Source organism: Vigna unguiculata, chromosome 3 (assembly GCF_037176805.1).
Source record: "Vigna unguiculata cultivar grain cowpea cultivar isolate G323 ecotype 2 chromosome 3, ASM3717680v1, whole genome shotgun sequence".
Lineage (NCBI taxonomy): Eukaryota > Viridiplantae > Streptophyta > Magnoliopsida > Fabales > Fabaceae > Vigna > Vigna unguiculata.
Genome location: NC_140794.1, coordinates 2,649,237 through 2,673,798, shown reverse-complemented (window position 1 = coordinate 2,673,798; position 24,562 = coordinate 2,649,237). Strand labels below are relative to the sequence as shown.

General features: G+C 33.6%; 2 protein-coding genes across 9 annotated transcripts; both read left to right on the top strand.

Annotated features, from left to right (window-relative positions):
- Positions 1-1,748: 1,748 nt before the first annotated feature.
- LOC114176821 (RING/U-box protein) lies at positions 1,749-18,603 on the top strand. 8 transcript variants are annotated; one of them, XR_003603052.2, is made up of 18 exons: positions 1,750-2,156; positions 2,414-2,499; positions 4,423-4,513; positions 4,740-4,789; positions 5,057-5,129; positions 6,721-6,830; positions 7,766-7,831; positions 8,209-8,720; positions 8,816-8,896; positions 9,033-9,108; positions 10,599-11,856; positions 11,961-12,035; positions 12,594-13,655; positions 13,804-14,027; positions 15,110-15,259; positions 16,748-16,840; positions 16,948-17,017; positions 18,318-18,603. XR_003603052.2 is itself a non-coding variant. In XM_028061997.2 (15 exons), exons 1-14 carry the CDS (start codon positions 2,088-2,090, stop codon positions 14,017-14,019), a joined length of 3,813 nt encoding a protein of 1,270 aa, XP_027917798.1. In that variant the 5' UTR covers positions 1,749-2,087; the 3' UTR covers positions 14,020-14,027; positions 15,110-15,722. The 8 variants fall into 8 exon arrangements, 4 of the variants coding, with proteins under 4 accessions (XP_027917798.1, XP_027917797.1, XP_027917799.1 ...); XR_003603051.2 differs by lacking the exons at positions 16,748-16,840; positions 16,948-17,017; positions 18,318-18,603 and adding an exon at positions 15,936-16,146; XR_003603053.2 differs by lacking the exons at positions 16,748-16,840; positions 16,948-17,017; positions 18,318-18,603 and adding an exon at positions 15,902-16,146.
- A 510-nt stretch (positions 18,604-19,113) lies between these two features.
- Positions 19,114-24,404, top strand: LOC146887418 (uncharacterized). Its single transcript, XM_085670519.1, has 3 exons — positions 19,114-20,286; positions 20,354-21,581; positions 23,874-24,404. Exons 2-3 carry the CDS (start codon positions 21,038-21,040, stop codon positions 24,233-24,235), a joined length of 906 nt encoding a protein of 301 aa, XP_085526645.1. The 5' UTR covers positions 19,114-20,286; positions 20,354-21,037; the 3' UTR covers positions 24,236-24,404.
- Positions 24,405-24,562: the final 158 nt, after the last annotated feature.

Sequence of the window (24,562 nt, the reverse complement as noted above, 5' to 3'; positions counted from 1 at the left end):
TGATGTAAAGAACAAATAATAAACATAATAATAAAATTTTAACATATATCTTGTATCTTTTGAACCACAATATATGTTGGATGGTGGTAAAAAAATATTCATGGCAATTACATAAAATTTTTATATTATAGTAAATAAAAATTATTTATACAATTATATTGAAAAAATTAAAGTATGATTGTAATGAGTTAAAAAATAAAAAATAATTAGATAAAATTTATCAAAATAGTATTCTACATGATGAAAATAAACAAAAAATAAAAATATTAAGAAATTATCAAATGTGTGTCTTATAAACAATTTGGAGACTATTGGAAGGAATCACACAAAAGAAAACAAATATATAATTATGGGTATGATAAGATGAAAAATATCTTAAAGATCTAAGAAAAATTTTCAAATATCAACATATATACTCAATGGTTGATAAAAAAAATGACGCAAAGAACAAATAATAAACATAATAGAATTTTATCATAGATATTGTATCTTTTAAACTCCAATATATGTTGGATAGTGATAAAAAAATATTCATGACAATTACATTAAAATTTTATATTGTAGTAAATAAAAATTATTTATACAATTATAGTGAAAAAATTAAAGTATGATTGTAATGAGTTAGAAAATAAAAAATAATTAGATAAAAATTATCGAAATAGTATTCTACATGATGAAAATAAACAAAAATAAAAATATTGAAAAATTAACAAATGTGTGTCTTATAAACAATCTGGAGACTATTGGAAAAAATTGCACAAAAAAAAACAAATGTATAATTAAGGGTATGATAAGACAAAAAATATCTTAGAGATCTAAGAAGACTTTTCAAATATCAACATATATACTCAATGGTTGAGAAATAACAAAAATTATTTTAACGAAATAAAAGAGTTCTTGAAATGAAATAAAAATTAATAATAATAAGTAAAGATTTTTTTTATATTACCAAGTAAATGAAATGTTTATGCTATTAAACACTTAAATTAAGAGTATTAAACATTCTCATGTGAAAGGAAAATATACAATAAATAAAAATATTAAAAAATAATAGAAATATTCAAATGTTAGACATAATTTTTTTTAATTGACATACATCATTTTAACATAATTACATAAAGATTATGATAAGATGAAAAATATATTGGAGATGCGAATGAGTTTCATGACAAACCAAATATTTAGAAAAAATAAAAAATAAAAAGAATATATATGGTTACTTAATTAATTATAAATATTTTAATAATTTAAACGATAATGGAAATATGGTGGGGACGAGTATTATGGCGGGGATATATTCATTCCCATACCCATACCCAGTCAATGCGGGAATTCTCCGTCAAAACGGGAACGGGTTCGAGTAATACCCACGGAGACGGGTTCGAGTAATACCTACAGAGACGAGTTTATTTGCCATCTCTAGTTACTAAGGACTTTGCTTCTTTACAACCATGACTACATTTTGTATTTAATCATATATCTCTTCACTATAACTTTAAGACGTATTTGATATTTTTGCTTTTGATTTTTATATGATACTTTTATATTAATCTTGAATTAAAGTAATTTATGAGTGTAAACATTAGATTACACGGTCAAACTATTTTATGCAGTTAGTAATGATTGGGGTGCAGGAAGCAAAAGCCTAATCAAAATTATTAATGGCCCATGAGTGAAAAAAAATCCGCTAGGCTGAGAGCGCTAATTGCTCGCTCACGTTGCACACGTGATGTCAAAGACGTCGTCCACAACGTATCGAAAAGTTTTTAATTTTCAACGCGAAACGTTTCGAGCCAGATCGGATGAATTGAACCCGGACTGAGTTACATACCGCGGTTTCTCTTCGCCCGATTCCATTAGTCGATAATTTCACGAGCAATTGATTAATTCATTGATGCTTTAGCACTCTACCATGTTATCGTGTGATTGTTTGTTCTCATCGCATTATTTTTCCTCATACGCTTTCAATTTCCGTGTCTCTATCCTATTGGCGCTTCTTCAAGGTTCTGCAACTTTCACAAATTGAATAGTGCCGAGGTTTGGTTCTAAAGTCTTGTGGCCGTTTCTGTCTTCGAGTTAGCTTATCAATGGAGGCGGATTTTGTGACGAATGATATGCTCGCACTCACACACGATGCTTTTGATGCCAACGATAATGTAAGCTTGTCGATTTTCGCCTTCACTTGTAGTTACTGTATTGTTGGAGGTTTTCGCTTTTTATATGAAGTGTTGCTTAAACCCTCGCTTACGCTTATTTTTGTGGTTTTGATAATTTCAAGTTATCTTACAATTTAATTTCATTTATGTTGTTTGGATGATTCTCATGTTTGCCTAAGATAGAGTCGTGTATAGCAACTGGTTGGTTTCTTATGGTATTTCTTTCACCGGAACACTCGGTATTTCTTAATTAACAGGATGATGTAGCTATTGAAGGGGAAAGATGTGGAATATGTATGGATATGGTTATTGACAGGGGAGTTCTGGATTGCTGTCAGCACTGGTATGTATTTTCTTTACGTACTTCTTAAATGCTTAAATTATATGTTTTCTCTCTTTTAAAAATTGTCGTATCGTAATCTCGTTGGTTTGATAGTGTCAATTTGTTTTATGGATTGTGCCTTGCGCCTTATCTGCAGAGTTTACAGAAGTAGGTTTCACTATTCATTGTGCATGGTGAAGAAATAAGAGTATGACTTATATGGAAAAAATAGTGATTGATGATATGTACTGGTAAAAGTCTAATAGTACATCGCTGTTTGATTCAACTTATTGAGAGCTTTAAACAAAATATTCCTCTGAAATTATCCAAAATATTCATGCTAATGGGTGCAAGTCTTTGTTGGACTGGGTTTTGATTGAATTGTGAAGCTGAATCTAATATTATTCATAATAACATCAAAAGCTTTTTACCGCTTGGTAAACTTTTATGTTAAAGAATGATAAAAGGATAGCTTACAATCTTCTCCTCTAAGAGATGCTCACTCTGCCTTCCTCTTTGATTTTAAGAATTACACTTCCTGCTCTTGGGAGATGAATGTACCACGCTTTGTTTCAATGTAAATGAACTCTTTCGTGGTGGTCACTGCTACACCTGCAACTACGGGGTTGTGCAATTATGTAAAGGCCCAAAGAGGGTTAATAAGGACAGAGTCTTTGAATGGAACCAAGTAGGCTTTTGGAAAAAGGTAGTTCATGAAGTGAAGTCGGCAAAGTAACTTCATTGTTATGCCTAATCATTCTAATGTTTCTTTCTTGGTGTTGTTCCATTGTGTTATGCAACAGAATATCCACATTTCTCTCTATGATTGTGTGGTTCCTTTTTGAGACCTGCGCCTCTTTATATACAACAACAATGCCTTATCCCTTTAGGTGAGATTAGCTATATGGATCATATGGCGTCATTCTAATCACTTAAAGACCACCTTGAGCAATTCCTCAGGTGTCCTTCTTAGCCCCCCTCTCCTCTTCACCGGGTTAAAAGCCACGCAGTCTACTCTTCTCATCAATGCCTCCCTTGGCATTCTTAATACATGGGCAAATCACCTTAATCTACTCTATCAGTCCTACCCAATCACTTGATGAGATCTACCCTAGGACTTAGAGGATCTATCAATTTATAACCAATAACTTACCCAAAAACACACTTGGAGCTCTTGGCCATGGCTTGGAAAAACAAGAAACAAAGAGTAAAGTAAAAGTCAAATAGATAAGGTGAGAAGATGTAAAGAACATGTCACCTTTGGTGACTAAAGGATAAGTCATTGTTGGTTTAATTCTCACGATTCATGAAACCTAACTAATTTGGTTCTGTTCAATAGAATTATGGAATTATATGTCCAGTTCAATTTGATTCAGGCCTAGTTGGGTAAACTGTGTTAAATTGTTAATACTCACTCACCAGAATTGTTTTTGTTTTGCTATGCTTGCTTTTTGCTTTGGTGGAAAGTTATGAATGTGGTACTGTAATATGAGGATTATCATGGGCAACAGTTCCCTCATGAAAGGGATTTCTTAGATCCCCATACCTTCTTTCTGTACTATCTTATAGAATGTATTGTTTTTCTACCTTATCATCTTACTCTTTTTGTGATAATTTTTCTTTAGTGTAAACTTCAGCTTCTTTTCTTCATGTATTATGTATTTGTAATGGTATACTATCTTAGTAAAGACAAAGGCTACTGGTGTATCTTTATCCCCTCCAATTTACTCAGTACAATTTTTCCTTATATTGAAATGTATCATATGACCTTGGGGAAGAAAAATCTTCTGGATGGATGCGCAAGGTTAAAAGGATTGTTTTCATGCCTTTAGGGGAGCATCTATTAGTTTTCACAATAATTTTGTCATGTTGAATTTTTATTCTTTACCTCCACTTACTCCCATTAAATGTCTGAAGTTTTAGCTTGGTTTATTTGATTCACAGGTTCTGCTTTGTATGCATTGACAACTGGGCTACCATCACTAATCTTTGCCCACTTTGCCAGAATGAATTTCAGTTAATCACTTGTGTTCCAGTGAGTGATATAAAATTGCGGAATGCTGCTTTTTCTTCATTGCTTTAGTATAACTCTTCAGGTTACAATTGAATTTGCCCACCTTATTAATTCTCTTCTAGACCGTGTACTTTGTTGCTTTGAGTAATATTATTACGAAAATCTATGTTTTTAATGCATATAATACCTTAAAAATACAATTAAAATTTGGTGTGTGGCTAAACATGCGAAACTCATGATTGTGAAGGTATATGATACCATTGGAAACAACAAAGTTGAAGATGATTCACTCCTCAGGTAAGTTTCCATCCATATGTATCTGATTGACAGCCTTATTTTCATTGTTTGTTTATATCTAGATACATCAAGCCTAGGGTTTTCTGAATTGGATTTCGAGCTGAAAGTCATGAATTTTGCATAATTCTAGCCATGCATCATTATCACTGAATTTTAAGGAAACTCTTAACAGTTCAGCACTAAATTTTGACTAAATAACATGTTTATCATGTTTCTGCTTTAAAAAAAATTATATAATGTTTTCACTGTTTTTCTTCATGATTACAGAGATGATGATGACTGGTCCATCGAAGGGAAGAATAACACACTGCAATTTCCCTCATACTACATTGATGAAAATGTAATTGTTTTCCATATAATATAATTTTAGAATTACGTGCTAGAAATCTTGTCGTCTGGTTAGTTAATATTAATGGCAACCTTGGTTCTAGTTTTTCTTATATAAATGTCACTACTTTATCTAGAGTCATATGTACATATAAATTGTGGCATTTATATTCTTAGCGGTCACTGTGTTTACCTGTGGTTTATTTCAGTATATACATTGGCCTTATAGCTAACTTTAACTACAACAAAAGCCTTTTTCCTACTAGGTTAGATAAGCTACATGTATTACATGACACTGTTCAATGATAAATACACAACAAACACTTGGAGAACTCACCCTCAAAAGCTAGTTATTAAGGGAGGAGAACCAAACGCTTAAATACTCCATCTAGCATTCCATACTACTCACTGTGGGATTTAAGCACCACATAATACCCAAGTTCCTATCACAGCACCACCCCTAAGAGCTGACATTTCAGCAGCTTTCACTCCATCACACTTCACTGAACTTCTTATTGGTTAGAACCGTCCACTGGTAGCAGTGTTTTTCAATATTGGAAGTCAAAACAGGTGATGGCAGAAGCATTGCATACCAAAAAGTAAAACCTCTAGATAAATAAAAAAAACACAGAAATGTAATTCTAATGCAAAAGTAATGGAAGACAATCACGTAATTAATAATAATAAGTCTAGAAATTCAAATAATATTATGAAAGCAACAAAACACTACCAAGTTCAAGACTTTAAAATAACAACAAAATAAGAAAAGTGTCCTAAATTTTAAATTATTTATTTTCTGGTTCTTTCTCAATTCCAACATCAATGTTATCATATCCCTCCTCTTACCCTCCTTTGGAAATAAACTTGTCAAACTTAAGTAATTTTTCAGTTTCTTCATACTCATACTTGGAACTATCAAATTCCAGTTCATCATCTATCCCAAATTGAAAATTCTCTTTGCACCTTCCTCCTGTTGAGGCTGAAGTTGCACCTAGACCTTTCTTGGAAGCATGGGAAGATCAAGTAACAACCACCACTTGATGATTGCCTTTTTTAATGTTTTCTTTTTCTCCTTGTGTAAATTCTTGGCTCCCCAACGCTTATAGGTGCCCAATTAAGAGTGGGATCATCATAAAAACCAAATCATTTCCCTCACTTCATTATCATTATCATTATCATCCACTTGTCCCTCTAATTGCTCGGTGCACTCATCAATAGGATCAATTTCATCTCTAATCTTGCATCTTGGAGCAAGTTGTTGGTTATACATTATGTAATCCGAATCATGCATTTTTTTTTATGGTGAAGCCTATTTCTCTTTTTTGAATGAATCTACATTATGAATAAGTAAAATGCTAATTAGATTCTTCCTACTTTCTACAAAAAAAAAAAAATTAAAATAATAATAATAATGAAATTAGCCATGGACAATAATTATTACCCACTCAAATATGTGCCATTTGCATTCACATCCTGATGAGATACATGTCAAGTTTAAAATACAAGATTTTGCAAGTCTGGCGTTCCATAATTTTCAACAGAACTTGTCCTTTTAAAAAAATTAATGCACAACACTAATCCTCATGTATTTTATCATTTTGTAGGCAGTTATTTGCTTGGATGGCGATGACTGCAAGGTTCGTAATGGGTTGGCTACTGTTGAAGGAGATTCTGATCTTGATACATCAATAGCATGTGATTCTTGTGACATATGGTAACTTCAAATCAACACATTAGGTTAATAAGTTTAAGATATACTGTTTGAAATGAGTTTTTGTTGTTTAAGATGTCATTGAGTAAAATTTTATCAGGTTATTGTCTTATGGAACTATGAAGTTGGGGTTGGATTGGTCAGCTCTGTAATAGCATGTTTGCCTTGGGTTTAAACTTCACCTTTTAAGGTGTTTTGGCAGAAAAAAAGTGTTTCTCTTAGAAAGTGGATTTAGGGCTAACTCAATCCAATAAAATTGGATTATAAGGTGAGGTTTCCGGTCACTTACATACTATAATTTAACTATATCTATAATTGATATGAGATTTCCAGCATATCCTCATGTCCAACACTATTGGGCTTGGTACATGAATAACACGGGCGAGTGACATATTAATGAATCTAGGATAGACTCTAATATCATCTTACAAAATAATTTAAGTTTAACTCAATTTTACAAAATTGACTTTTAAGGTGCAGATTGGTCCCATTTATATACTTGACGTTATCTTTAATCGATGTGACACATGGGTTTTTCTTATAATTTTACTACATATATAGTCTCGGTCTGAAAATTTGAGCAGTTTCTTAGTTTGTCATAATATTTATGGATATGTTCATAATAAACAGTAATAGAAGCTTAGTTAAGCCTAATAGATGAATTAGAAATTTGAGGAAATCAAGGGTGTAGTCAGGCCTGAACTTACATGGTTTATATGTCTGCCTTATCGAAGCATGATCATCAATGATGTACAAGCTAGATAATGATTATAATTATAACTTTTAAAGAGGCGATGAAAATAATTTAGAGAAGAGCTTGTGTAAGTGTTTTTGTCACTCTCTTTAATGGGTAGCTAATGAAATCCATTCATGAATATATTATTACTGAATTTTACAAACTGTACCACATTATTTTTTCTTCAATTGCATTGTGACAGGTATCATGCATTCTGTGTGGGATTTGATACCGAAAGTACATCAGACAGTACATGGTTATGCCCCAGGTAAATTGACTTTACTGGTTATTCTGTTTTATATTTTCGTTCTTCTAATTACTTTTTCTCTTACTTTAATCTCAAAGCTCGATCTGGTTTGTATTTGTTAAGATGCATGTACATGTTGGCTACTAGCTTATAAATAATAATATAGAATTTGATATAATCTAGCTATCATAAATCAGATCGATAGAAAACATAGGTAGATAATTAATAATATAAACAAAAATTAGAAGTTATTTATGATGTGATTAACTATGAAAATAATGTATTTATCCGTTGACAAAATTGAACTATCAAAGAATATCTTTAACAAAACCCCTTGCTGACAGTATTTGATATCTTCTTTCCATCCTTTAGTATTCTAATTCAGGGTTTTGTTTTAGATGTGTAGCAGATTATGTTTCTAAGGGAGCATCTAATTCAATGGAGAGGACAACCGTGGAATGTAATGCAGACAATAGTAACAGTGAATGTCATGCTAAGGATTCCTTTTCAGGAAAAGTGTCTGTCTCTGTTGCTGATACAGGAGAAACAGCTGTTGTTGTCTCGATGGTTGACAGAACAAAATGGGTTCCAGCAACAAGTGAGAAAAGCCTATTGCCTTTAGAAGTTGATGCGGATCCAATGAGTGAATCATGTATTTTAATGTCTGACATAAATGATCAGCAAAGTGGCGAAATGAAGACAATTTCATTACCGATCATGGAAGAAGAACTGGAACTGTCTTTATCAAACAATAGTGATTTAAAGAAAATTGCCAGTGGAACAATGAATGAACCCGGTGGCTTGGATGGAACCAAGTTATTTGATGAGTCCCATACCAAAACTAGTCCATCCAGAATTGAATCTGATATGGGTCTTGATCTTGGTTTGTCAGTGGGCACTTTTTTACCTGGTAAACCATATTATTATATATCAATAGCTTTATTTTGAGCTTGAAAAGTATCTATTGTAATCAGACTGATCGTCATCATCTTAATGTGCTTATAGTTGATAATGCAGAAAAGAGTGAACCAAAAGATCAAGAACCTGGTGTCCCAGGCTTGACTTCTGAAGAATGTTTTTCGAGAGGTACTCAACCATTCTTAGAAATGTGATTTCTTTGTTTCAGTCCAAACTTGGACTGTGGGAAACCATTTATGGATGGTATTTGTGGCATTTAAACCAGTTCTTAAACCATATAATGTTGATAATAAAATATTCTCAGGAGATGAAATTGAAGTCAATGCTTGTAAGGACAATGCCAGAGTGGTTGGTGGAAAGAGAAAGCATGCTGATTACAGGTAATCATTCATTTAAACTTGTATCATATGAAATGAGTTGTGTTCCTTGGTCATTGTACTGGAGAGAGGCAGAGACAGGATGTAAAAATGCTGTAGGAGAAAGCACACTTTGCCATAGTCCTCCTGTGTGTAGTGTTGCTGTATTACTCCAACATGGACAGTGAACCAAACACTGACACAGACATTTCATATCACATACACGAGCAACATAAGAGATCTAAAATAAATAAAAAAATGTCTGTATATTCTTGTATATGCAGCTTTCTATGAGAGTAAGTCACAAAAGCATACTAAGAGACATTATTTTTTAATACTTAATATTACATTTTGAAGTAACATTTTCGGAATGTTAAAGAAATATATTTTTTTATATACTAGTTTCCTTAAAATGCCCATCCATAAAGGTGTCAGATTAAGTGCGGGTCAATAAAATCTTTGGCAAACATTGAATGAGTAGCATCTGACATGTGGCATATTGTAGTTGGTATGGGAAATGTGTTTTGCACTCTTATAACGCCTCAAGAAAGGTGTCCCTATTTTGATAGGTTATTCTAGAAGGATGTGTTAAGGATATAACTCTGTTTAGTTGTCAGTCTATCATCTTGTAATCAACTCCTAATTAATGGAATCAGTCACCCAGAATCAAGCTTCCGGTTAAGCACCATTGATTTAGGAATTGATGCTTCCTTTTAGCCATTAAGATTTTCGTTAATGCTCACTTATTTTCTAAACAGATACCAATATTAACTACTTCCAGTTTCTCACTACTCCTTGCTTTTGGGGGTGAGTGAATGGTTACAAATGGCCTGGTTGTTTGGTTACACATCTTCTGGTGTCTGGATAATATGATTCCACTAAAGCAGCTATGCTATGTGGTTGTAAGGCCATTTAGAGCCCCCCTCCTCTCCCCCATCTTGTGAAGGAACACTTTAGATCTTTGATGGTATTTGGGGGACCTAATGGGGTAACAGATTGTCATGGTAACAGACATCATGCCATAAATATTAGAAAGGACTGATCCTAAGCTGTAAAAGCTAGCTTTGGAGTGGAGGATTGCTCAAATCTTACAAGGACTATTTTCTTTATATTCGGAGCTAATGTGGGACTTATTAACAATATAGATAGAAAGTTGTATATTATTCTAAAACCTGTGTTAGGGGCTGCTAATGATGCTCACTTCACCTTTGGAAGTATGTAGTCGATGAAAAAAATGTCATCATAAAAGTGGTGCTGCTGGTTGCAAACCCATTAATGAACCAGAACACTTTGAATCTTGATGAATTCTTATATTCACAAACCAGAAGAAACAGGAGCAGTTGCCTAGATAATTTTCATACTCATGTAGTATTAAAACTGCCTTAGTTGTCTATGATCTTTAAATGCATATTCTGTTGAAATAAAGGTTTTAATTGTTTTATGCTCACCACATGAGTAGTTCAAACCTTGACCCTTTTTCTCTTTTTCCCTTGATTTTGCCCTTGATGTGACAGTAATGGGCAAGTTCATATAAAGGCTGAGGATGGAGATGCCAAGCCTGAACTTCCTGAGGAAGTTGTGCCAAAGAAAAGTAAAGCTACTGACAGCCAAATGAGTAACACTGATGACACAGCCAATGATCATCTTTCAGAAAACGGTCCGAAGCACCCTGCTTTAAACGATTCTCCGACAAAGGCAACTGTTACACCAGATATAATGAATATAGTTAAAGGGACAGTCCGAAGGCTTTCCAAGGGACATACTAGTACTAATGCTTGTGACCAGTCATCTGAAAACAAAGGAAATATGGCTGGGTTGAGGGTTAAAAAGATCATGAAGAGAAATTCTGAGGATAGAGAATCATCCTTGTTAGTTCAAAATCTAAGGAAGGAAATTAGAGAAGCTGTCCGTAACAAATCCTCTATAAACTTCGAGGATAACCATTTTGATCCCAAGCTTCTTGAAGCATTTAGGACTGCTATAACAGGGCCTAAAACTGAACTTGTAAACAAGTTATCCCCTGCAGCTATAAAGGCAAAGAAGTCAATGTTGCAGAAAGGCAAAGTGCGTGAAAATTTAACAAAGAAAATTTTTGGGAATTCCAATGGAAGAAGAAAGCGTGCATGGGATAGGGACTGTGAAATTGAGTTCTGGAAATATCGTTGCATGAGAGCTACGAAGCCTGAAAAGATTGAAACATTAAAATCAGTTCTTGATTTACTAAGAAAAGGTTCGGATGGTACAGAATCAAAGCAAGCTTCTGAATGTCAAACCAAGGATCCTATACTTTCTAGGTTGTATTTAGCGGATACATCTGTTTTCCCCCGCAAAGAGGATGTAAAACCTCTCTCTGTCCTTAAAACTGTGGCTAACTCTGAGCAAACCAAACAAAACAATCCATCAGAGAAAGTACCAAATCCATCCGGTAACAATACTATTAAAGCAACAGATGTAAACAATCTCTTATCAAAGATGAGTTTTGTGTCATCTGAAAAAAACGTAGACAAGAAGATTGTACATGGCCCAGTTGGCGATAATTCAACTTCTGGTAAAATACGTTTAAACAATTACTCAGAAAGGACGCCAGTCTCGTCAGTTGGTTCGAAAACTGGCACCAAGGAGTTAGGCCAAAAATCTGGTTGCATGAAGAATGATAAAAAGAAATGGGCCTTGGAGGTCCTTGCGAGGAAAACAGCTACAACCAGCGGGGGAAACACAGCAAATGGAAATCAGGAAGACAATGCAGTTTTTAAAGGAAATTATCCTTTACTTGTATGTAAATGATCTTATCTGACTAGTTTTTATCTGCAATTGCTTTATTTACCTTTGATATTTTATGGCTGTTAACTGTTACTTCTTTCTGTTATTGTGAGTAGGCCCAACTGCCAAGTGATATGAGACCGGTATTGGCACCTTCTCGACATAATAAAATTCCTATATCAGTTAGGCAGGTATGCAGTACCTTGCGTTTCCACCATTTGAAGTTACACACGTTAGATTGATACATTTTTAATGAAGGAACAGATTACTAATGACATTGGGATCAGAAAATATGTTCCAATTCTTTAGGAGGGTCATTCTTGTTTCCTCACTGTAGAACTACAATTTATTATTTGGTTTATCTTGTGTTTTCAAATGTTAAACAAAACATCTGATTGCCAGTGGTTTTCCCATATATCCCATCCTTCTTTCTTTTTATCCCTGTTCCTTTGCTTAACATCACGTTATGAGCCATATAATATAACCCGAAGTTTCCCACCCGAGAAAGTGATAGAATCTTAAACTTTTTTAGTTGCTAGATTTTAGTGTTGGAATTAAAACTGGTGCATACCAATACAAATTTGGAATAATTTATTCTTGTTCCCCTTTTGGCATGTTAATGGAGTTGAATCTTATTTAAGTAATGGCGCAGGACTATTTCCAAATGATCAATTCAAGCTGCTTTATTTGTGTATTATACAACTCTGATAGTTAGATTTCTTCTCTCTTAAACTTCGTTCTTTGTGCAGACGCAGCTTTACCGCCTAACCGAGCGCTTATTGAGGAACACAAATCTGTCCGTGATCCGCAGGACTGGCATTACAGAATTAGCTGTTGCAGATGCAATTAATATTGAAAAAGAGGTTGCTGACAGATCAAATAGCAAGCTTGTGTATTTGAACCTTTGTTCACAGGAGCTCTTGCATCGCACAAATAACACAAAATCTGATGTAGCCACAGATACAACTCCAACAGCCTCATCAGCAATGCTTACTGATCAACAATCGGAAATAAATACGGAAGATCTTTCAACTGACCCTGCAGTTGAAACGGCCTTGAAAAATGCTGGTCTGCTGTCTGACTCCCCACCTAGCAGTCCACATGAGAACATAGAAACATGTAATGGTGACATGTCGGGGCCCGATAATATACTTGAACTGGATTCGAATCCTGATCTGGATATTTATGGTGATTTTGAGTATGATTTAGGAGACGAAGATTATATTGGTGCTAGTGTTACACAGGTTTCAAAACCAAAACAAGAGCAAAATGAGTCAAAAGTGAAACTTGTTTTCTCCACCACGAACTTGAAAAAGTCAGATATCGCTTTGGATTGTGCTGACTGTGAGGGACCTGAAAGAAATGAAGTGCCAGGAGAGGCCTCCTGCTCGCCGAATTGTCACAATGATGCAGATCATAGGGATAGGGCTTCTGTTTCTTCAGAGCTCCTACCCTCTGAGAGTGCTATTGAGCCACTTGACAAAGAATTTGAAGAATTATTATACGGCCCAGACAAAGAACCCCTCATAAAAAAATTTCCAGCTGGTGAATCAATATCATTACATGGAGATGGCAAGACAGAAACTCTAAGCGTGGCCAATGACTACCATATTGATAAACAGCATGCTTTGGATAATAAAGTAAAAGCTTCAGAACAGGGGAATGAGAATCTCACAGAAAAAGTTTATGATACTACCATCACCGACCAGTCTTCCAATATATCTGAAGCCGGTGAAAGTTTCCAACGGAAGGAAGAGAAATCTGATGTCACTGCTAAGCAGATTGACTCTGTAAATCATATAACTAAAAAGGTATTGTAAAATTAATTTTTTAATATAACTTATTTCTCTAGTTTTTCTTAAAAAGTAATGCAATGTGCCTATCATTTATGTTTTCTTCCATTTTTATATTTACCTTCATGATTTTCATATTTCTGTAATAATGCTGGAATTTGTACAGGTAGAAGCTTACATCAAGGAGCACATCAGACCACTGTGCAAGAGTGGAGTAATCACGGCTGACCAATACAGGTGGGCTGTTGCAAAAACAACTGAGAAGGTAATGAAGTATCATTGCAAAGCAAAGAATGCGAATTTTCTCATAAAGGAAGGTGAGAAAGTAAAGAAACTTGCAGAGCAGTATGCCGAAGCAGCCCAACAGAACAAAAAAAATTGATTCATACGGTATCATTTCATCCTCAACTAGTTTTTTCTTTAGTTTTTGCCCGTTATCAGCCTTTGTTTTATTATGGTGCTATACTTGCTTATTATGAAACTTGCTTTATGGAGCAGCAGCAATTATACGTCAGATTTAGTCTTCACCTTGTCAAATATGTGAATTGAGCACACGGATGAAATTGATTTTAAAAACATAATTTTGTTAAAATTGATTTTGACATAAAGTGATATATGATGATTTTTTTTAATCTAAATTTACAATATTTTGTTTAACACACTTATTTAAAATTACTTTAATTCAAAGTTTAATTTGAATTAAAATCAATTCTTCAACGTGGGATTGAAAATACTAATAATTTCATAAAATTGTATGAATTGGTATTTTAACCTAATTTAGAATATTATAACATGAATCTTAACACATTTTTAGTTGGATATTCTGAACTAAGAATCTGAGTTACAGAGTACATTTTCAAATATTAACGTTTGATTTGATTACTAATTGGGAATTCGGTTCCACTCCATTGTATTATATCTGCTTCTGCACCATTTTCGTATAACAGTGACTACCCACTCCATCGAGTTTCCATACCTAAGAATTTCACATTTGCTCTTTTCTTACGTAAAGTCAATTATTAGAATGTAATTATTTTTTTAAAATTTTATCTTTAAGTAATTTAAATATGACGCAGTACGTAAAATTGGTAGATACAACATAGCTATAATATAGTTATAAAAATTTAAATGTAATATATCTTGAATTAGTTTAAAACTTGACATAATATAAAAAAATTCATAAATTAATTATAACTAATAATAATAATCAGTTACTGAAATATAGTTGATTATTGCTATATTTTTTCAAATATGATGTAACTATGTACTACGTTTATTTTAGTGCACAGGAGTGAGTTTCTTCATTTGGAACTCTTAAAATTATCGTATAGTTGTGTGGGTCTTACGCAGACATGACATTAATCTTCTGTAATTATTTACTCTATGCTCAAAAGCTATTAGAATGTGGCTAATGTTTCGGGCATGAAAAGATAGATAACATTCATCTTTTTCAATTATTTTAATATATACAGGTCAAAGCTTACAAATGATCAAAACATAGAGTACATTCGCCAATCCAGGGAGTACATTCGTCGATAAGATGAACCCATAGGCGCAAAGATGTAGATCTGAACGGAAAGTTATAAAGGTTGCAATACAATTGAAACGGAGGAAGAACAAAGGTACGACATAAATCCAAAGAATATGAGAACGGTTTGCCTTTAAATCATAATGAGAGGTTTCTTATTGTCATATAACAGCAATACAGTATGTCTGGATTGTCGTACTTGTTTATGGACGTTAAAAGAGATGTGGGTCAACGTGTAATCAGTGAGTTGGATTTTGATTCTCACCGCCATGGATTCTCAGAGAAGTCAAAACACACCTCCATTGGGTTTCGTTTGAGAAATTCCATGTTGAGTACTTGATTAAGTTTTCGAATTATTCGATCTGTAAATCCTAAACCCTAGATACATTACGACTAATTAGAACTCAAAAATAGGTCTCATGTTCCAACTAGAGTAATCCAGAGTTTTTATGGATTATATTATCTAAAAAGTGTTCTGAGTAAACAATTCGTATTTAGAATGGAATAGATTCTGAATTGCTAATACAAAATAATACATTAGAAAAATTTTAGATTTAGTAATCTTGAATAATATTTTTTACGTTTTAAATTGGAAAATTTGTAAGTCATGTTTTGGACACATAATGCCCAATTGTAATTACGAATTTTTAGATTCTGCAATTTGAATGCTTTTTTTATTCACTTTTGGATTGATTAATTTAACAGTTTTTTTTTTCTCTATATGCATATTTGGAAGTATGTTAAATCCCCACAATGTGGTATTCTTGCAGCTGCATGACCTCGTCAGAAGTAGCTGTGGATTGTCATTCGAAAGTGAAAATATATATCCAGGATTGTCATATCTGAAATTTGTAATTCCATTTCTAAAATGGATTTTCCGGAAATGACTTATGTATTTTTCCAATTTCAAATTTTAAAAAACAACTCTAAGTTGTTAAAATTATTCTTATGAAATGTTTTTCTATCTTGTGCAAATTCAAATTTATAAGTTGAAATATCTATAGATTTTATTTGAATCATATATTTCTATAATTTCAAGAAGTTATTAATTTGTATTAGATTTGAAATTTTCGTAATTGAATTGTTTTTGTTTCACAAATATTTGTTTAGATAAAGTAGTTAAAACATTATATATTTTCCTAGTGAAAAGACACATGTGTATTATTTTTTTCATCATAACAAAATGTGGTAAATTTATTATAATTATTTATCTTAAAATAACTTTAATTGTAATTTTATAATTTCTTAATTTTACATTATATTAGAATTAACATGTCATGTTAGAGAATCAGTTTGTCTCAATTTACTTTTTACAACGTGAATTTACGTTACATTCACATTCATACAAATAATGCAACCATTAACCAATGTGGTAAAACTAACCCTTTCACTCCAATTTTTATATATTTTTTTAAATCAAATTGACAAATTGTGTATTTATAGTTTGTAAGGTCCCTTTAAAAATCTTTTAATTCTTTTTTGCTCTAAAAATAGTGGGCTGCCCTTGTAAGTGGGTCTAAGGCCGGTCTAACAGATAAGGTCCCCAAGTCTGCCTTAAATCTAACATTTTTCTCATTCTCAGAAACTGTCCCTAATCCTAAAGAGTTGCAGCCGCACTTCTGCTAGGGTTTACGTCTTCATCGTTCCAAGTTCGATCAAGTTGTTCTCACTCCACGTAAGTTATCTTTCAGCTCACACTTCTTCTCCATGAGTGCCTATTCGTTTTACAGTAGGGTTTCACCGTGAGCTTAGTTCCTAACTCTGTTCCATTGTCTTGTTCAGCTCGCAAGTCCCCTCCTTGAGCTGTCGTGCTCCGTTGGTCAGAGTCGAGGCACCTTCTAGCTACTTCCAGGTAAGGGAAGCTAGACCCTCTTCGTTTGGTGTATTTTGTCTTGTATCGTTGTGGTTTGTGGATTCCTTGAGATTGTGTATTGCTATGGGTGGTTGAACTGGCTGGAAATCTTTGTTGGGTGTGTGTATGCGTTGTGCAGGTGCGAACAGTGGCGGACACTGATAGTCTCGCTCAGGCGAGATGTGCAGGGGCTCGCCCAGGGTTTCTTGCGCGAGTGGTTGCCCAGGCGACCAGAGTGTGATTTTGAGCGAGCAGACAACTCGCCCAGGCGAGAGGGGTCTCGCCTAAGCGAGATCCCATGTTGTTCCTGTTCCTGTTTTGTGCCCTCGCCTAGGCAGAGGGGAAACTCGCCTGAGCGAGGTGCTGGGCGAGACAGTGTTGTGTTTGGACGATTGCTTATTTCTGAATGATCTATTTTTGGTTGGGCATTAATGTTATGATGAGGGACATGTATATAATGGAGTGTGATGCATACATATCATGATTCATGAATTATAAATGATGGGTTTGGTATATGAGTATTGGCATGTGAACTAAATGAGTTTGGTGTTGTTAAAGTGACATGATAATGAGATGAGTTGGATTCTATGTACGTGGATGGATTTTGATGAGTTGGAATGGGTTGGATCTGGAAATGTGAAAGGTAACGGCTTTAAAGGTTGATATAATGAGGGTATCTTTGCATGGTGAATATTGTTTGATTGTATGATCGTATCTGGCCTGTGTCAATGCATAAATCCTTGGGGTCTCTAGGTGAGACTTTCAGGTTCACGCTTCAGTGGTCGAGACGTAATTCCATGGTCCCTGTTAGTGGGTGTTCATGGTGGTGCCCCATCTGTATAGTTAGGTAAGGATTCAATGTGAGGTTGCATCCTGACACTCTGAGGAGTCAGTTAGTCTCACCTAGAGCGGACTGACTCCTGTGGTAAGAGTAGCAAGAGGTCCGAAATTCATTAAGGGCTAACATTGTGGTGAGGGAAATTTGATTCATTGTAACACTTGTAACACATAGCTCGGGGCTGAGCAGCTCGGGGGTGAGCAGAGGTATCCACCACAAGTGCAAGCATCCGCTGAATTCGACCAGGCTATACGTATCCGGATGAGTCGAGTCGAGTCGTAGTGTATTGAATGAAGAGTCATAACATGCTTGGTTGTTGTATGGATATGGGATTGTGGAAATATAATTGACTGTATGATGAACATGTTATTGGCTCTAGCTTACCCTTTCTGTTATTTGTTGTATGTTCTGTGGTGTGGCTTTTTCTTTTGCGATGATCATCAATTTGATTGATGGGAGCAGATGGGCAAGGTTCTCGTGGCCAACAAGGGAATGGTGATTTCGCTGCTTAGCCATCTGAGCTGAAGTTATTTTCTTCATGTTTTCTTTAGGGCTATGGCCCATGTATTGCTTTATGCATTTCTATTCTACACTCTTTGTTAGACTTGTATCTGGTTTCCGTTGGCATCATGGTGTGCCCAGGTTGTAGGGGTTGGGTTAAGGATCCCAAGACTACGCTACTGTACTATCGTTTGTGTGACGTTTCCTTTAATTTCGTTTAATAATTAAATGGGACGTTACATAGTTTACCTGAGCTATTTCTAAAATTATTTAGTTTAAAATCGAATAAATTAATTTAAAATGAAATTACTTCTAATAAAATTTAACAAATTTAGTATAATCCGTACTGATAAATTTAAAAACGTCATACTTAATTTAGAAAAAAAAAATTGTTATATGTCTTTTTTATATTCGTTACAGTCTTCACTTGTATGTTTTTACTCTTTTCTTTATTCTTTTAGTTAATTTTTTTTAATCTCGATATTTTAATTGGTTTTAATTTTTTCTTTTACATGTTTTTAAATTGTCATTATTTATAAGCACGCATAAAAGTATATAAAAGTTTGCAACACAAAGGAATTATAATTTTGTATTTAAATTTAGTGACTACAAAAGTATTTAAGTTTTTTTTTTCTATTACAACACTTATCGGTCTTTTTCTTGTTTTTTTAGTTGTTTTTCTTTTTTTTGGCCCTGACCTATTATTATTTTTCTTTACACTGTGTTCGTTTTATGGAGAGAAAATTTGCGAGGAAAGAAATTAGAATGACTAGACTGTTCGTTTTAAGGGTATGTGTGCAGAAGGGAGAGCGAGCATATGAAGGATCCATTAGATTTGTAATCGCGGGTTATATGTGAAGATATGGGGGATTGGGTTGGGGTATTACATATTTACCCTTGGCATCTCTCTCACATGCCATGCATTGTGGGATAGTACGTAAGTCATTCACCGTTCAACAGCCATGCACTATGTAATATTCCCGAAAAAAGCACATTAGATCGCTTATGACCATACATACAAAGCGTTTGAATCTGTTTGACTGGAAAAAAAAGCCATTAAATACGTATTGAATAAGTTAGACAGGTTGGTAGCTGATATTGGTGGAGTGTCATAATTATAAGAGGGGAGAAGGCAACTTGGGTTTTTAGTTTTGATGGACATCTCCGTTTCGCTGTGCTGCCATTTCAGGTGAGTGTGGTGTTTTTTTTAAATGTGTGTGTGTAAGTTGGGGTTTTTACTGGTGTGTGTTATTGTTTGATGTGAGTTGTGAAATGGTGAGGAACCCATCCATCCAAGCTATGCCCCCATTTACCACCTCTCCACCTCTCCGCTACAATGCAAACACACTGCTGCAACCAAAACTCTTTGCAAGAAGTTGTAACCATGGCACGGAAAACCAGATCCTGTGTGAAGGATTCAATCTTGTGCTGTTGGATCGGATACGGTGGGTAGCTGGATCGGATATGCTCTAAAGTGGATCGAATCCGTGCTCACATGGAACGGATACGTGATCATGGGATCGAATACGCAACTGGATCGGATACGGGCTTAAGGGATCGAATACGCATGGAGGTGGATCGAATACACTGGTTGGACGTTGGCGGGATTGAATCCGGTTTGGTAGATGGGATACGAGTGTGTGGATCGGATATAGCTATGGTGGATCGGATACACGTGTTTTAAGCGTTTTAGATCTGATCTTCTTCCTTCCGCAATGGCTGCCATGGGTGCTTGGTTTCGTAATGTTTGATTTTTGTTTTTATGCAAGAGGTGGTCGAATACGGAAGTGCAGGGGATTCAGCAGTGTAGGGAATTCTTTGCACGTCTTGTAACTGTGGTGGCTGACCTATTGTTAATATTTACTTGCAGGTGGTGAATAATTATGGATTGTGCTTAAGGCGGGTTTGCGTCTCCTTCTAAGTGGTGGAGGTTAGTTGTTTCATGGTCCGGGGTTTATTTTGAGTTACAAGTTTCCATAATATGTTTGTTGGTGTAGGTTTGTTGTGGTGTGGTGTGTTCGTGGTTTTGTGTTGTGGTGGTATGCGTACTTGGTGGATCTGAGTTGTGCTCTGTGTGTTCGTGGAAGTGGTCAAGTTGTGAGTGTGACGAACCTTGAGATATGTTTGTAGTTATGAGAAGAACTTATTCTGTGTGATTTGAAGATTCTAATATGATTCGGTTGGTGTAGGTTTTTGACATTTGTGGAAATTTGTTTGAAGTCTTGAAAAGCTAAAATAGAGGTATATAACATGTTCAAGTGTGTTATTTGTGTTACTTATGAAATGTGTTATGGTATGAAATGTGTTATTTGTATTTTTTTTTTTGGATATATTGTATGTTTAATTTATGGATACATAATGGATTGATTGCATGGTTAATTGTAAGTGTTATTATTGAAGGAAATACTTGTATTTTGTTAATGGGAATTTATTGTTGGGGTTTTTTAAAGTAGGATGTTTATAATAGTTCATTATTATGTGTATTATGTGGAGGCCATAGTTTTTACATTTGTTAAAGGTGACATACATGGAAGAAGAATTAGAACTTTCTTATTTGGATGGTGATGATGTAGTTGATGATGTTGTGGGTGTGGACTTCAATATAGTCACACTTTTACACCAAAAGGACATACGTCGGAGATGTTTTAGATCAACGACATTTCTTTAGCGACATCCGTCAGATGGAACACTATGCACATGAATTTTATATCAGAAAAATTGTGGAGCCAAAAGTTATGAATTATGATTCATTCACTACATTTGGGCTTTATTTCCATCATCATCTTATCTATCAAGGGCTCATCGACTTTGTGTCTCTGGATCGTCCTTTCTATCCGGGTTTGATCAAAGTTTTCTATTCAAACCTAAGGATCTCCGGCAATGGATACCTATTAAGTGAGGTAAACAGAAGAAAAATTAAACTAAAACATGATGACTTGTTTAATATTTGTCATTTAAAGTATGAAGGTCGAACTGTGAGCTTTACGGATATACCAGAGGACCTCCCTTTAGATCGTGATATGGCATTATCTTCTATGTTGACTCCAAAGATGCAGGGTCAACGTGTGAGATCAATCGGCTCTATGAACGTTAATGACAGACTACTACACTATGTCCTTGTGCATATTTTGACACCACGCTTAACTAATTTTGCAAAGTTGTTGCACGAAGACATTTTCATGTTGTGGTTGCTTAAAAATAACATATCAATTAATTGGTCATATCATATAATTAGAGATGGCAAATAAACCCGTCCCCGTGGGTATTGCCCGAATCCGTCCCCGTTTTGACGGGGAATCCCCGCATTGACTGGGTATGGGTATGGGTATGGGGAATCCTCGACTTTTTCAGTTGGGTATGGGGATGGGTATGGGGATGTACATATACCCGCCATAATACCCGTCCCCGCCATATCTCCATTCTCGTTTAAATTATTAAAATATTCACAATTAATCAAGTAACCCCTATATATATATATTTTTTTTCTATTTTTTATTTCTTTTAATTATTTCATTTGTCATGAAACTCATTCTCATCTCCAATATATTTTTTATCTTATCATAACCTTTATGTAATTATGTTAAAATGATGTATGTTAATTAAAAAAAATTATGCCTCTCACATTTGAATATTTATATTATTTTTTAATATTTTTATTTATTATAAATTTTTCTTTCACATGAGAATGTTTATACTCTCAATTTAAGATAATATAAAAAAAAAATCTTTACTTATTATTATTATTAATTTTTGTTTAATTTGAAGAACTCTTTTGTTTCATTAAAATAATTTTCGTTATTTTTCAACCATTAATTATATGTTAATATTTGAAAAGTTTTCTTAATTCTCTAAGATATTTTTCGTCTTATCATACCTTAGTTATATATTTGATTTCCTTTGTGTGATTTTTTTCGATAGTCTCTCAAATTATTTCTAAAACACACATTTGTTAGTTTTTTAATATTTTTATTTATTTTTTTTATTTTCATCATGTAGAATAATATTTCGATATATTCTATCTAATTATTTTTTATTTTATAACTCATTATTAATCATAATGTAATTTTTTCACTTTAAATTCTGTTTGAAGTGGTTAAAATTTTATATATATATATATATATATATATATATATATATATATATATAATGATATTTAGGAATAGTATATGATAATTCACTACAAGAAAAACATGAAATGGTGACTGATTTAGTCAGTAACCCATATCAGTCACTATTTTTCGTCATTGGTGGTAGTAGTTGATTTATTGTCTGAATCAATGACTAAATTAGTGACCGATTCAATGATCGAATCTGTACTTGATTTAGTGACCAATTTAATTACTAATTTATATGTAATTTAATGACAAATTTTTTGGTCACTAATGATATTTCTATTTAATTTTAACCACTTCAAACATAATTTAATAATTAGTTCTGTAAGGTATTTTTCATTTTATCATACCTTAATTATACATTTGATTTCCTTTGTGCGATTTCTTTCGATAGTCTCTCAAATTATTTCTAAAACACACATTTGTTAGTCTTTTAATATTTTTATTTATTGTTTATTTTCATCATGTAGAATAATATTTCGATATATTCTATCTAATTATTTGTTATTTTATAACTCACTATTAATCATACTGTAATTTTTTCCACTTTATTTGTATAAATAACTTTTATTTACTACAATATAAAAATTTAATGTAATTGCTATGAATATTTTTTTGTCACTATCCAACATATATTGAAGTTCAAAAGATACAAAATCTATTTCAAAATTTTATTATTATGTTTATTATTTGTTCTTTGTGTCATTTTGATCAAGTGATGTATTATAACTTTTATTAGTGTATAAAAAAGAGATTCATTATAATTTAAAAAATTGAAGTAAACAAACATTTAAAATATATTTTAATTTGAATATTTGTTTTCCTTTTATTATTATGTTTATTATTTATTCTTTGTGTCATTTTGATCAAGTGATATATTATAACTTTTATTAGTGTATAAAAAAGATATTCATTAGAATTTAAAAAATTGAAGTAAACAAACATTTAAAATATATTTTAATTTAAATATTTGTTTTCCTTTTATATTTTTTTGAAATATTTTTTAATTTTATCAACTAAGTTCATCAATGTTGTAGTTTGCAAATTTAACAAATGTTTTGGTTCACATGAAATTTTATTTGGTATTCTAATATAAAATGTAAACAATTATAATTTATTTTAAGGTATTTGGCATCGAAGAAAATCCTCCTAATATTGAATATTTCATAATATTATGTTTTCTTTACCGTAATTTTTTTTCTTTTATAAAAATTAATATTGAAGTAGTTAGAACACGGGTACGGGTATGGGTACGAGATTATACCCGTTACCCGGTGGGGATGGGGATGGGAAAAAAGTGTGATACCCGTTGGGTTTGGGTATGGGGATGGGGATGAATTTTTTATGCGGGGATGGGTATGGGATAGCGAAACCCGTCCCCGCCCCGCCCCGTTGCCATCCCTACATATAATGCAACACATGCTTAAGTGCAAGGCCAGTGACACTCCTCTTCCATATGGTATATTGATAACCCAGATTATGCAATATTGTGGAATGGATGTTTCTGCAGATGCAAGAACAACTATTGGGAAGAGACATCATTTTTCCACGAGTTCTTTGAAAAGGTTGAATATCATTAATGTCGACGGTGTATGGCAGCATGATCGTGCCGTCAATGATGATGAAGTGCAAGGTCAACCACAAAATCCGTTGCATGGCGAGGACGGTATGCAGCCTGACCATTCTATTGGTAATCATGAAGAACCTCCCTTCCAGTTACAGTCTCATATGCTTAATCGAGTGTGGGATGGTGTGCAAGACTTGTAAAATAGAATGCAAGGAATAGAAGATTTGCAAGGACGCGTTCACCGAATAGAAGAAAATTTATCCAGTTTGACTCTTGATGTCAACAGACAGATGGCAAAAGTTAATTTCAATGTGAACTTAATTCTCCATAAATTAAAGGATTAAGAATGTTCTACTCCATTACATGTATGGGAACACTCTTTGGTTGTATTTATTTTAAGAACTTTATTTATATTTCATGACGTCAAACTTTTTAGTTCCATTTAATTGGATTTATAACATTATTGCAACTAAAACAAAATCAATTCTACAATATTGTTTGATGTTTTTGGAAATTATAAATGAAAA